The following is a 14,707-nucleotide window of genomic DNA, read 5'->3' on the forward strand; positions in this document are numbered from 1 at the left end:
GGATTCTTCCAACAAGTCATCAAAATTAGGAGTTGTAACAGGAGGAGCTTTGATCAGAGGAACAAAAAAGCCTAGTGGAACACTGATGGTACTTGTCGAGGCTGCAACGGGTCCATATATCCTTTCCATAAAGTACCATTGGATAGTTTTACCACGAACAACATGGGTCCCATATATTTTATAAGTTCTCTGGATATCATTTCATTTCACAGCCGTAGTTATGAGTCTACGCTGTCTCCTACTTAAAAAGAACGATGACTAGTCGTCATGTTGATCAATTTGCATAGCTTGGACTTGACTACACATGAGGCAACATCAGGACATAGCAGATCCCAACAGGTACACAAAGATCACTTCAAAGAAAGAGTTGTGGATGTCCCCTAAGTAGTAGTTTGCAGTGAGTTCCTGTAGACAAGCAAGAAATTGTCCAGTTCCTGCTGATGACTCAAAATGTTAAGCATGCTTAAATGTCTATATAAAATGTTCCATTAGTCTGTTTGTAGCAGGATGGTATGCAGCAGAATGTACATGCTGAATTCCATTTGAAGCTAGGAACCTCTGAAATTCTTCTGAACATAACCGAGGTCCATTGTCACTTTTTATATCGTAAATTTCATGATTTCAGATATTTAAATCTGAAATTTCATGGTGTAACTGTAGGGGTCCTAACCTAAAAGAGGCTGTGGGTTGGGGGGTCGCAAGGTTATTGTAGCAGGGGTTGCAATATTGCCATCCTTACATCTGCGCTGCTGGTAGTAGTGGTGCTGTCTTAAGAGCTGGGCAGCCAGAGAGTGGTGGCTGCTGGCCGGGAGCCCAACAAGGAAGGCAGTGCTGCCATCAGCAGCAGCGCAGAAGTAAGGATGACATGGTATAGTATTGCCACCCTTACTTCATCACAAGTCCTTCATCAAGCTGCCTCTTTCCAGCCACCCAGCTCTAAAGATAGCACGGACGTAAGGGTAGCAATTCCACGACCCTCCTACAATAACCTTGCCACCCCACCCATGGCCCCCCCTTTTGGGTGAGGACCCCCAGTTTGAGAAACGATGGTCTCTCCTGTGAAATCCCTATAGTATAGGGTAAAAGTACACAACAGACCAGATTTCACCATCTGTGATGCGTTTTTCATGACAGTGAATTTGGTAGGACCCTACATATGAGCACAGCTGCTGACGGAATTCCATGTTTCAGTCCAAATGTTGACACGAACGAGTGATATCCATCAGCAAGGTAAAACATCTTCCATACAGATAGGTATGGAACTTCAGAATTCTGAAGATAATGCTGAGAGCCTCTTGCTCTAGTTGCGTATAGTTCGTCTCGGGTGGTGAGTGTTCATGAGCGAAGGCAATTGGTTACTCCTTTCCATCAGGAAAAATGTGAAAAAGATGCATCCACTCCATATAGTGAAGCATCATAAGCCAGTTGCAATGGTAGAAAGGTGTCAGTTTCTTTGGTTCCTTAAATGCACAATCACATTCTTTAGTCCATTTCCTTTTTATTTTTCTCATAGCAGTTCATATAAAGGTGCCAACACTCTTGCCACATTAGGCAGAAATTTACCATAGTAGTTAAGCAGTCCTAAGAATGAATGTAACTGACATGCTCTCTGGCAGTGGCACTTGAAGAATTGCCTTCTCTTTCTCTGGTGATTCCTTTAAGCCCCTGGCATCAATTACATGTCCAGGGTATTCAACTGAAGGTTTGAAAAACTCTTGTCTTGATGTTTTCTCAGTTCATAGTCTTCAAAATGTTGCAAAACAGCATCCAAATTTTGAAGAATTGATCCCTTCAGTAATGAGGATGTTGTCCAAATAGCACTGAACTCCATTCAGTCCCTTCAAAATCTCATCCGTAGCTTTCTGCAACAGCACAGGTGCCGATGTGGCACCAAAAGGTAACCTGATATGGCAAAATAAGCTTTTTCATGTGTTGTGGGATATTTGCAAGATGCCAGATCACTCTCTTTATTTGTAGGTATGCATCGAGCAATCCAATTTACTGAAACACTGACCTCTCCTAAGAGTAGCAAACAAATTTTCAATAGGAGGTAGTGGATCCTGGTTTGCACATAAAATTGGGTTCACTTTGAAATCTCCACAAATTCGGATGGAGCCATCCTTCCTGATCAGTGGTAGAACAGGTGTAGGCCACTGACTGTGTGTGAAACTGGTGACAAGATTCCGATGTTCACTAGACAGTCCACATCAGCTTCCACAGGAGGCTTCAGAGCATAAGGCACAACTCTGGGCTTGCAATATTTTGACTGTATGTCAGATTTAACAGTGAGCTTCACTGACAGGTTGCTTATCTGTCCAAGCCCTTTTTCAAAAACTTTGGAGTGATTGTACAGTATTTCTTGAAGGTTTCAAGGTGTTTTGTGATTACCTTGACCTTGATACAATTCAGCTTCTCAAGCCAAGTTCTGCCAAATAATCATGGATACTTTCCTTCAATCATGGACAATCAATTGTGTTACCCTTGTATATTTTGTTGAACTTTCACCTGGAGTCTCCCTTTTGGAATTAACTTTTCTCCTGTTAAGTCTTAAATCTTTCGAGACAGCCACTTCAGTATCAAGCTCCATATTTGTAGGAACTCCCTCAGTCAAGGGTGTAACCCAGGAGCCATCTCTTACTCCAGGTTCTGATAACATGTGCAGTTCTAGGACTTGCTGAACGTCACTAGAGCTTTGTCTTTTTCCACGTTAATTTCTGACTTCTGTCTTTTCTTAGGTTCAGTCTTCATAGGTCTCTTCTTGGATGGATGGTTACTCTGTGTTGCTGGTCGTTGAATTATGTGACTGGTCATGACAATGTGTCTTTTTGATTCTGGCACTTCCTGCAAATGACCTGGTGTGCCTAGCAATTCTCAGTGTATATAGTGTGCATACAATGGCCACATGGAAATTCTGTACATTTTGTGGTCCTCTGACTCACTAATTTAAGAGGTGTGCTTCTTGGTTCACCCTAAATTTCAGAGACTCCTTCTCTGCAGTTTACATGGCAATAGCTACGTCAACAGCCTTGAATGCTAGCGCTGATACAGTCAGTAACTTCTTTCAGATCCGATCATTGCGTAATCCAGAGACAGATTGGTCACATAGGGCATAACTTAATGTTTGTCCGTACTGACAGTACTTTGATAACATTTTTTTTTGTTTTAGAGCAGCAATGAACTGTGCTACTGGCTCTCCGCTTCCTTGATGGACCCAATATCGTTCTGCTATCATCAATGGGGCAGGAGAGAAATGTTTGTTTCTTCAGTAATTATGGCATTTCTGGGCATAATTGGAGACAAGAAGTCACGCAGCAATCTGTATGCCTTCAGACCCATTACTATCCGCAATATTGAAACTTGTCCTTCTAGAATGGAATTGTAAACTACAGATTGCTTAGATCGTTTGAGGCACATCACCCATGATTCACGGTTTTTGTCTAATTCATCAACGTTTCTCTTCTCTCCTATTGGACTTCGTGCCCTCCCGTACATTTTCTTCCACAGGAAAATTTTATTTGCTTTTTTTCCTTCTTGGGCAGTCAGTGGGAGCACTGGACACTTGTGGGTTAGAAGATCCTTGTTGCCAATGTTATATGTGGACCAAGCAGTGAAGGAGCTAGACAAAGAGGGAACTGATTTTAAACACAGCTGTCTGCTGTGGAGACTTTCATTATTTTGGTAACAAACAGAAGTGAGGCTTTGCTCTGAGTACAGAGTGCCCACCATTTAAAGAGGCAGGACATCACATATACCATTTAGAAACTGGGAGAGAAACAAGCCAGGTAGTAATTAGAATTATATGATCTTTATAATTTTATACCACCTGTTACATTTATTTATAGCCCTTGCAGCTGTGAATTGTCATTGGTCCCTAAGTCTACTGATACTTTTCAAGGACTGACTATAGCAAGTCCCAGCTGTTAGGCTACTGTAACTTGAAATCTCTTGTAGACGTATATTTTTAATGTATTAGCATCACTAAGTTTTGATTTGAATATCTGAGGAGTCTAATCCAGTAAGAGTTCCCAGTTTTTAATGTCACTGTTCTCGGTCCTATGCAGAGGAAGTGATTTTGTTACCGGGACTGTTTTGGAATAACATTTTAGTATTTGGATATTACTTGAGGTGTAAAATATTATTCTAAAGGTTTGCTATACTAAATGCTCTCAAGTTTACAATTGTTCATGGAAAAGGTATTGTGGAGCTGGGGGCCTGAAGAATTTGTCATAGTGCATTTAAAAACTAGTATGTAGCAGCCACCCTGACGTACACCTCTACCCCGATATAACACGACCCGATATAACACGAATTCGGATATAACGCGGTAAAGCAGCGCTCCGGTGGGGCGGGGCTGCGCGCTCGGGCGGATCAAAGCAAGTTCAATATAACGCAGTTTCACCTATAACGCAGTAAGATTTTTTTTTTTTTTTTTTTTTTTGGCTCCCGAGGACAGCGTTATATCGGGGTAGAGGTGTATTATAAATTTAACTACTGGTATATCATTATTAACTAAAACAGTTGCAAAAAAGCAGTGTGGATTGATTTTAAATCCGCGATTAGCCTCAATTTGAATAATTGATTTTAATCAACTTTTCCATTTGTACTTCAATTATCTTCTAAAGAAAGGTGGGTTCTCATTGGTTAACATAACCATTAAAACATAGAATCATAGAAGTGTAGGACTGGAAGGGACCTCAATAGGTCAGCATGTTGATTTACAGTTAAATAGAGCCTTTACACTATATTTCACACACCTTTTTGCTACCTAGGAGGGTACACTATAACTATATGCATCTATTTAAGTGTTTACATAGCTTACAATTTTCAGATTTTTAATTGTACATTTTGGTATGTAAAATTGCTTTATTAACTTTTGGCTCATGATTTGTATCAAGCGGTATTAGGGTGGTAACTGGAATTTAATTAAACACACAACAGCATATAACATTTATTTTTATTAAAACCTTAAATGTTTTGGATACGTATGCTTATCAAAATATATTTCACGTTTACAACTAAATGATTAATTTACTGTCTATAGTTAATCACTCTGTTCCGTTAATAAAACTGATTATTTCTGTTTAGCCTGGGAAGATTTTCAAATATGCCTTAGTAGAAGTGACTGGACTGTAAATTCCTGAAATGAGACAGGCTCCTAAGTTACATAAACTGACCTGTTGTCATATTTGTGAAGCTTGACCTCAAAAGTTAGATGTGTTTTCTCTGATACTTTCTTTGAGTTAAAGGTTGCTTTTCTATATAAAGTTTCTGATAGAAGCTAATAGATTCATCATATTTATTTTTTATTTAAATGGTTTAAGAGATTATAAATTTAGGCCTTAACACATTTTATATTAAATTTAGATTTTCTTTTAAACAGCTTTATTTTTTTAAATACAATCATTTATTTTTTATTTTGATATTTAAATAATTTATCGCCTCTTTTTAAAAAAAAATCATACAGCTTTTTTCCAGGGTGGACAAAAATCTGTTGTTGATAACGTCTGTGTTGCTTTGCCAAACAGAATTAGTAAAACTGTCCTTTTTCTTATCTTGCCTATGTCAGTCCAAAATGTAGGTTCGAGTACAAACGATCTGAAACTCCCACTAGATACTACTGCTACTGTGGGAAGGTAGAAGATCCAGAGTTGGACCCATGGCTGGTACCTCACTCATGTGGCCAAGTATGTGAGAGGGAATTTAAACCTCCATGTGGGCATAAGTGCCTACTGCTCTGTCACCCGGGTAAGTCCCTTCTATGCTATTGATTAATTGTTCACAATTAGTCATGAAAACTATCAAGCTTAAAATCAATTATGACACTGGACTTTAATAAATAGGAGAAAGTGAATATTTGTGGGAAATTTCATTATTAAAAGCTAGTTATTGAACACTAATGAAAGGAGAATAAAATGAGTTATGGAGCCAGTGATGAAATGTTAATTTTATTGTTTCCTTTTAACTGATCTCAGGTCCTTGTCCTCCTTGCCCAAAGATGGTCGCAATAGCCTGTTACTGTAAGAAGGCTAAACCAGTGCCGCGAAGGTGCAGTACCAAAGAATGGTCATGTCAGCTGCCATGTGGTCGAAAACTGCCATGTGGACAGCACACTTGTGAGAACCCTTGTCACCCAGGTAGACCTGATCTTCTAAATTGTTCAGAGAGTAGTTTTGCATCAGTTATTAAGAGTTGAAGCTTGCCTGTATGAACTAATTAAAAGGAAAAAATGATTGTAATTCTTCTCCCTCTGTCACCTCACAATTAAATCTATATTAATCACTTATTTTTAGGAAATTGTCAGTCTTGCCCACGAGTCAGTAAACAAAGGTGTGTCTGTGGTAGACAAATAGCAGAAAGACTTTGCGCAAGTCCATTTTGGCAGTGTGAGCAGGTATGTTTCAGAAGTGCTTTTTTGGATTATCTTTATCTTAAAGAAAATGGGCTACTTACTATACTGGAAAATTAAAAAATGTTACCTGTTAAGAGGGTTTTTTGTTTTTTAAGGTACGTGTTTTTAAACATACACACGCAAATCTAGGCAGTGATCATTTGAAGACAGATACAGTTACATGGGTCCAATTCACTCCTGACATTAGTATTCACAGCTTTGTTGACTATGTTGGAATTCTGCTTGCTCATGACAGTAGTAAACTTTACTTTCAGTCCCCATCATTTTGAGTAACTTTTAGATTCTTTTGCCATCGTAAAGTATGAAACACAGCTTACTATGTGCTCTAGAGCTTCGCTTATTTACTAGTAGCAACTATGAAAAGCTTCATCAGTTTTCTAAGAATGATACAATATTTGTGGCTCAGAGCTACAACTGAGACTGTAGATTGTAAAAATCTTAAATTGAGAGAAAGCAAAACATGAGTGCTCTCATAAAACAGCGCATAACCTCTGATTTTAATTGGTAGCTTAAGTATATTTTCAAAGCTCAAGAAAAATCTCCCTTCTCCTTCACAATCCCATTGGATTTTGCGTCCTTTTATCTCGTTAAATTGCTCACTGTCAGCTGTTGAGTTATTGTAGTTTTATTTTTTTCTTTAAGGTGTGTGGGAGAACTTTGCCTTGTGGTAATCACACATGTGAACAAGTTTGTCACTCTGGTCCCTGTGGAGAATGTCCTCGATCTGGGAAAAGGCCCTGTCCATGTGAGAAATCAAGTAAGGGTTTTTTCTCTCATTGAGGCACATTTATTTGCTGAAATAGACTTCAAATATTCAAACATGCCCCAAGTAGTATGAATTTACAGGAGAATGTTGTAGCTCAGGTTTATAAACCTTTTTTTTCAGTAGTGATTGTCAAAGGCTTACTTCCGCAGTGCAGTAACTTAACAGGTTCCAATAAGCAATGAAAGCTGAAAGTTATATATAACTTTCTTGCTTGATTCTTTACAAGTTTGATATTGACTTAATTTAACTATGATTTTATGATAGAGGTGCTAACTTAATTCAATAAATTTGTATAATTTCTGTAGAGTTTCTTTAAAAATCAGAGGGTGAAGCTAGAAAATACAGGTCAAATTGTCAACTGCATATCTAGATGTATCTTTGTGTGTTTTTCTTTAGTACACCGTGCTATCTTTTTCTTTTTAGTGTTTTTTTTGCCTTGTACGGAAGATGTACCTACTTGTGGAGATAGTTGTGACAAAGTTCTTGAATGTGAAATCCATAGGTGTTCTCAGCGTTGTCATCGAGGTCCCTGTGAAATTTGTAGACAGGTTAGTTTTAATCTCTTCCAACATGTAGCTTTTAAATACTTTGTAACTCTAATAAAGGTTTTGCTTCCTAAGAAGCTGGCATATCTGTCACTAAAAAGCACCCATCTAAGACCAGATTCTTTGGGTAAATGTGTTCAGAAAAATGCATTACACATGTGTGGTACCTAACCAGTTACTAAAGGTCATGTTAAAGGCAAGTTTTAACTGGTAGTTGAGCAAACTTAACTGGAAGTCCTGTGTGGGTAATGCACATCTTCCACTGTAGCACTATGAATAGGCCACTAACGTTGCTGAGAACTATTTTTAGGCCAAAATTTAAAATATGTGGGCGGCAAAAAGGCTTTCTTTTTTGTAAGTTTCCAGTGTTGAATTCTTTTTTTAAGAATTCCCAAATAATATTTTTCCCAAGGCATGAGAATTTAGAAGTCAAACTGACTTCTTATTTATATAGTCCAAGCTGACTTAAATGTGGGGGAAAAAAAAAAAAAAGCCTGCATAAATGACAAAGGTTGTTAATTTTTTTTTAAAACTAGCTATTCGTAATAGGTAATGTTTTTAACTAATATGACCGAGAGGAAGGACTGTCCAGTGGTTAGGGGCATTGGCCTGGGTCCTAGGGATCCAGGTTCAGTTCCCTGCTCCACCACAGACTTTGTGCAAGTCACTTAGTCTGTCTGCCTCAATTCCCTATCTGTAAATTGTGGATAATAGTACAGTATTACCCTGGAGGGTTGTGAGGATGAATACATGAAAAGATTGTGAGGTGCTCAGATACTATAGTAATGGAGGCTGTATAAGTACCTAAGATTTACGTTTGTTGCCCCTTTTATATTTGGTGCAACCTGGAGATCTGTGGTGCCATTTAAAATGCCAGTGATAAGTTGGCTTGAAAACACTTTTTATGGTTTCATAAAAACCCTCCAACTTGCCATTGAAGGCGTGCCTTCCCAACAACTGTCCTGTCTATGATAAGGCAAATTGGACATGGCTCACTCAGAGCCACTTGATGGTGCTTCTGCTAGACCAGAAGCAATATCAGTTGAGGGCATTCCAAGGTACTAATTTACCCTCCCTTGATCTGTGTGCAGCACTACAGCTCAGAGAGCATGGAAGTGATTTGTGTATTGAGCTCAGTGTATTGGCATTTTGCTGAAACTAGAGACCATAAGGCCCACATTGTGGTTTTTAAAGAATATTCAGTTCTGGCTCTTAGTCATAAATGATTATGTTGAACTGCGTTCCTTGAATTAAGTTTAAAAGACATGACATCAGGAAAGAATCTGTTGGGACTGTATCCTCTGTTTGGGTGCTGGGGTGGAAGGGAGTTTTTCCAATTACTGTTTTACTTCTGCAAAAAAAATTGTCATCTTCCTGGCCTTTCATAACTCTGCCCCTTCATACTTGTTCATTCTTATTGGGCTACTCTTCTGTGTTCTTCACTCTGCCAGTAATGGCAACCTCGTTTGCTCATGAGTAAGCATCTCAGACATCTTCCACTCTGTCCTTTTTATGCATGGAATGCTCTCTCAATTGATCTTTAAGGTTACTCCCCATCCTCTTTCCGTTATCGCCTTCAGATAATCTCAGGTACAATGCCTGTGGGATACTAGCTATCGTATGGCAGTTGGAAAGAGAGTCAGGTAAGCTTGCGTTGTAAGCTGTGCAGAGCAGGGACAGTGTCCTCATATGTTTGTATAGTGCCTAACACAGTATGGTCTCTGGATGATAACGTAATAAAGTTAGTCAGTTTGCCTTATGGTTCTTAGTAGAAAACTCTTTAGCTTCCAACTATAATGTGTCGTCATTATTCCCCCCCCAGGAAGTTGAAAAGCAGTGTCGTTGTGGAAAGCATACTAAACGCATGCCGTGTCATAAACCGTATCTCTGTGAGACAAAGTGTACTAAAATTCGTGATTGCCAGAAGCACCAATGTAAGAGAAAGGTGAGTGTTAAAATATGTATTAACAATACACTTACACAGCAATCATTAAAATTCTAAATTTGGCTCTTTTTCAGTTTTTGGTCCAATTTTATATTCTTGTTGTACAAATGTAGCATTGCATCAACATACCTTTTTGTTTCACATTTGGAAGGCTTTCTTTCAACTGTAAGGGCTAGCTAATTAATAAATAAAAGCTCAGAATCTGCCGCATAGGGTAGATTCTGTGGCAAATTCCAAAACTGAAGAATAGAGGTTGCTTAAACTATGCTGCTGGGAATATATTTTGATATTAACTCTCTCTATTTTTCCGAAATAGCTTTCCCCTTCTATTTCAACATATGTTTTTGAAGGTTTGAATTGACAGTCAAGTTGTTCAAAAGTCTCAGAACATCTATAGCCTTTGCAGAAGGTGTTTGTTGTTGATCTGAGGCGCTAATCTGTTGACAAGTTCCTTTTAGAGGGTACCTAGTGGATTTTGCAGCTCAGTCAGTTTTAAGGGAGCTACTCACCAAGTAGATCAGCTTCTGCTTTCATTGGGACTTCAGTGCCTAAACTACCCTTTGTGACTTTGAACATCTCCATCTAAACGTTAATAGAAATAATCTCCTCCTCTTCTCCTACCCCCTCCCCCGCAAGCCTCATTGCATATTAAAGAACAGGGTGACAGCCTATCTAAACCTTAACCCAGCTGTATTACTTTTGTTAACATAAAGGAAGAACTCATGTCTGAAAAGAATGAGGTGTGTGTAGTGAAAGTGTACAGCACATTTAATGATTTTTCTTTTGTACTGTATCTCGGCTCTTCTGTGCAATGCTAGTAGGTACAGAACATGTTTAATTCTTTTCCAAGGTGCTGGTTTTCCTTACAGTTTTTAATACTGGTGGGCTAGGTACACATTACTAATAAAATTGTCAGAGATCATTCAGAGAATTTTATTTGTATACAATTCGTGTGATTCATGTAATGGAAAGTTTCAAAATGGAAAAAATCTACAGTATGAGTTAAAAGAATTCTATGCTCATGTGGGATCATTACCACAAAAATTTGCTGTAGAAGTTTCTGTGCTCAACTCTGAAATAATTTCATATCTAGTAAACTTAGACATGAAAACTCCCAAATATAATTATTGTTGCAATTGGAGCACACTTATACATCAAATCATCTGTTAGAGAGATTCATTGCTCCTGAAGTTTGTGTTCAGGGTATGTGGGTGCGGCACTAAGTGGCTGTACTAAAATTTGGTTATAAAAATCAGTTTAGGCCGTCCTTTTCTCAAAATTCTCATCTCTTACATGTGTTATATGTAGATCTGAGGTCAAATTAAATATGCATAGAAGCATAATTTCCAGTTTTGTATGTAGAGAGAGCACTAATAGTCAGCCAAGAGGCTCCAAGTAGCATTTTGCCTGATTATTGCTTATTTCATTATTATAACTAAAACTCCCAATGTTTCTCCATATGCTAAGGCAAACACCTCAGCCCAAATGGGAACTGACTCTCTCTTTAAAGATTTGACTGCTGCAAATAAGTATATAACTATTCCACTGTATCATTCGTATTTGGAAAGAGCAAAATACATAAGTGGAACCTGAGGAAGGCTGTAAGGGGTCTGAAATTGTATCTTCCTGTTGATTATTTGTTTTGTCCTCTTTAAGAATGTCCTTGAATGCAGTAAGTGAGCCAGAGGATATTAGGGGGAGAAGAAGCAGTCTTTATTTTCTCCTTTTTTAGTAGCTTTCTGAGGACAACTGGTAGGCAATCTCAGTGACCCAGCCAGTCATTTTTAACTAAAATGACCAGATTGACTCTGTGTTTTGAGGTGTATGGGTGAATTTCTGGCTTGATTTTGTTTTATGGGATTCTTTTTAGCAGTCTTAGTAGTAGTATTGTAGTATCCAGGATCTGTGAGGTGTTAGACAAACATAGGAAGGTGGAGTTTCTGACTCGAAGAGTCTACAAACTGGGGTTTGTTTGTTTTTATTTCCAGCACACTTATTTTAAAGATGGTCTGCTGAGCAAAATTACTGTCTGCACTGCTACTTTATGCTATACAAAAGGCTACCTCAGACACTTCAAAACTTTTTTCTAACACTGGAAATATCAGGGGCTAATTTCTCTTTTTGTTGAAGCACCTGAATAATGATGTCACAAAAAGTTGTCATGTGAGCTGCAGCCTTCCCCTTCCTTCTTTCTCCCAACAAAAGGGAGATGAGATGCTGAGTCTTTACTTCTAATGTAAAAGACAAACAACCCTTCATCCCTCAAAGTAAAAGAAAAATTTTAAGATTATCTATATGCATCATAAATAAATGACGAAGGTACAGACATTTTTCAGCTCTGCAGTTCAGTTTTAAAAACTAGACTAGACAAAGCACAAGTAAATGTATTGTAAGGAGCAATCTTGAATTTGCAGTGGGGTAGACTAGGTGACCTAATAATTCTCTTATTTTTCTAAAGACGAAGAACAGAGTAAATGTTGTAGTTAGCAGGGAGTTCCAGTTCCTTTGGGCCCTTTCCCTAGCTTTTAACTAGTTATCCTCTAAATCTTACAAGTAAATATTTCAGAAATAGAAGAGGTATTTTAGTATTGACATTTTTAAAGCTGATGTGGGTGAGAGAACGTGGCACAGCTAATGTATACCAATTACACATTTGGGTATTTGAGCCCAATTAAAAAGAGATCCGTCAGGCAAAATGTAAAAAAAAATTTTCATTGATTTACTTTTTAAAACTTTGAATTTGTCACACTGAAGTAAAGAAAACTGTTGGTTTTTAGTTTTGACTGGCACACTCTTAAAGCATTTTAAGAATTATGGTATAGTGAAGAGAACAGAGTTGCCATCTTTCAGTTGAACCAAAAAAAAAAAAAAGCCCAAGCTCCTTTTGCTAATCCCCTATCCCTTCTTTCTTTAGTTCTCTTTCGCAGGTGCAAGGGGGAGGGATTGCTGTCTCCTGCCCTGGAGTCCATTCACTTGTTCTGCTTGATACATGTGTATTGGGCAAAATGGATAGTATTACACACTTGAGAATAAGCACAATGAATGGACCACATCCTAGAAGCATGTAAGCAGTTATTCCTATGCTGCAGGCACAGAGATGGTGAAAAACAGAACTTGGAGAGTGCTGGGCCAGACCCAGGCTAATGACAATCATAATCATGCAAACTGTACAGTAGTTGAGTCTAAAATGGCTTCACAAGTCAGCCATGTGCAAAAGTATTCTAGATATTCATCTGAATAGGTGTGGGCTTTTTTTTTATTAGAAGGTCTATATCTTGCTAATGTATTGAAATGACACTTTCAAATGACTTTCTAGTGTATTTTTTATTACAAGCACTCAGTTTCTGTACTTCTACTGTCTCTCATATGAATGGCATTGAAAGAAGATGACATACGTTGGAAATTTTAAAATAGCCAGTTCTGTGGAATGTTTGTTTTTATTTTATAGTGTTGTTCTGGAAACTGTCCACCTTGTGATCAACTCTGCGGACGGACTTTAGGATGTAGAAATCACAAGTGTCCTTCGGTTTGCCACAGAGGTAAGACTACGTTGAAAAATACCAGTTGTACTGATGCCTTTTTGTTGGAATACTGTTTCTGTTGGCACTAGAATGTGATTTTTTTCAACCATACTGCCTGGAAGAATTGTCTCCCTTTCCTGGATGTCTGTCTGCCTCTTTGGGTAGGGACAAGTAAGGAACTGGTATTTGGATCCTCTCATTTTGCACAATGACAGACAAGTCTCAGGGTTTCTTACCTGGTAACTTTTGTTTGACAGAGTTCCACTGAGAGGGAATACCTATCGTAATAACTGTTTTGGTCTTTTGTAGGTTAATTTTTCTTTCAAAGTAACTGTTTATTGAATATGCTGTGTGTGAGGCCTAGTTACATCTACATATTGTTCATGTGGTCATGTTTGGTGGTTTCTAAAACAGAATATGCAGTGGTCCCCAACCTTTTGGGGCTCATGACCCATTTGTAAATGTTTATGGCTTGTTGCGAACCAGTAAATAGTCTGGGGGTGGAGGCCTGGGGGTTGTTTTGGTCAGATCCTGCCCCCCAATGGGGGTTGGGTCCTGCCTGGCACTCACCCCACAGTGGCGGCTCCTACGGCTCCTGTGCTGCGGGGCTGGCTGGGCTTGGCTCTCTGCTCCAGGCATTGCAACCTGCGGGATTGTAGTGTTTCTCAGGTTTGGCCCTGTCCTCCTGACTGGACCAAATTTGTGAGTGTGGAGTTGTGATCTGGCTCATAAGGTTGCAGTGCTACTCACTCAAATTTGGCCTATCTGGACTCCCGTCGTCATGACAGCTGAGCTAAATGTGAGTGGCACTTGGATTCTCAGAGATTGCAATGCCAGGAGCAGGGAGGCAAGCCCCCCGCCGTCCCCATGGTACAGGAGCTGCCACGTGACCCTTTGAAACATTCCGGACGATCCCATTTTGGTTCCTGACCCATGGGTTGAGAAACCCTATGCTAGAGGGCTCAGGGTTTTTTTTTTTTTTTTTTTTAATTTTGATAGAAGATGAGTGTTTTGGTATTTTACTGGTTAGAAAAAATAAAAACTAGTTACTAAACATATGACAAAGGAACCTAAGAAAAGTGCCCTCCACCAGCTCCAGATCCCAGTTATAAAGAAACATGAGACTGGCCATACTGGGTCAGACCAATGGTCCATCCAGCCCAGCATCCTGCCTTCCAGCAGTGACTGGTGCCAGATACTTTAAATGAACAGAACAGGGTTATTTATCAAGTGGTACATCCCCTGTTGTCCACTCCCAGCTTCTGGCAGTCAAAGGCTTAGGCTTGGTCTACACTACATATTTACTCCAGTATAACTACATCGCTCAGGGGTAGGCAAAATCTACAACCCTGAGTGATACTGACCTTAACTCTGCGTGTAGACAGCACTATGCCGGTAGGAGAATTTCTCCCTCCAACATAGCTACTGCCTCTTGTGGAGGTGGAGTTATTTAGCCGATGGGAGATCTCTCTCCTGTCAGCTTAGGGCGTCGTCACCAGACACACTACAGCATTGCCAGTG

The 14,707-nt window shown here is 39.1% G+C and overlaps 1 protein-coding gene across 1 annotated transcript in view; it reads left to right on the forward strand.

Annotated features, from left to right (window-relative positions):
* NFXL1 (nuclear transcription factor, X-box binding like 1) overlaps positions 1-14,707 on the forward strand; it is a 101,844-nt gene that overhangs the window by 34,222 nt on the left and 52,915 nt on the right. Inside the window, exons 5-11 of the mRNA XM_065404922.1 lie at positions 5,567-5,745; positions 5,973-6,134; positions 6,291-6,391; positions 7,052-7,166; positions 7,599-7,723; positions 9,543-9,665; positions 13,114-13,204. Of these exons, the coding sequence (XP_065260994.1) occupies positions 5,567-5,745; positions 5,973-6,134; positions 6,291-6,391; positions 7,052-7,166; positions 7,599-7,723; positions 9,543-9,665; positions 13,114-13,204 (896 nt within the window). The remainder of the gene's footprint in view (positions 1-5,566; positions 5,746-5,972; positions 6,135-6,290; positions 6,392-7,051; positions 7,167-7,598; positions 7,724-9,542; positions 9,666-13,113; positions 13,205-14,707) is intronic.

The sequence above is a fragment of the Emys orbicularis genome, chromosome 5 (assembly GCF_028017835.1).
Source record: "Emys orbicularis isolate rEmyOrb1 chromosome 5, rEmyOrb1.hap1, whole genome shotgun sequence".
In the NCBI taxonomy this organism is placed as follows: domain Eukaryota; kingdom Metazoa; phylum Chordata; order Testudines; family Emydidae; genus Emys; species Emys orbicularis.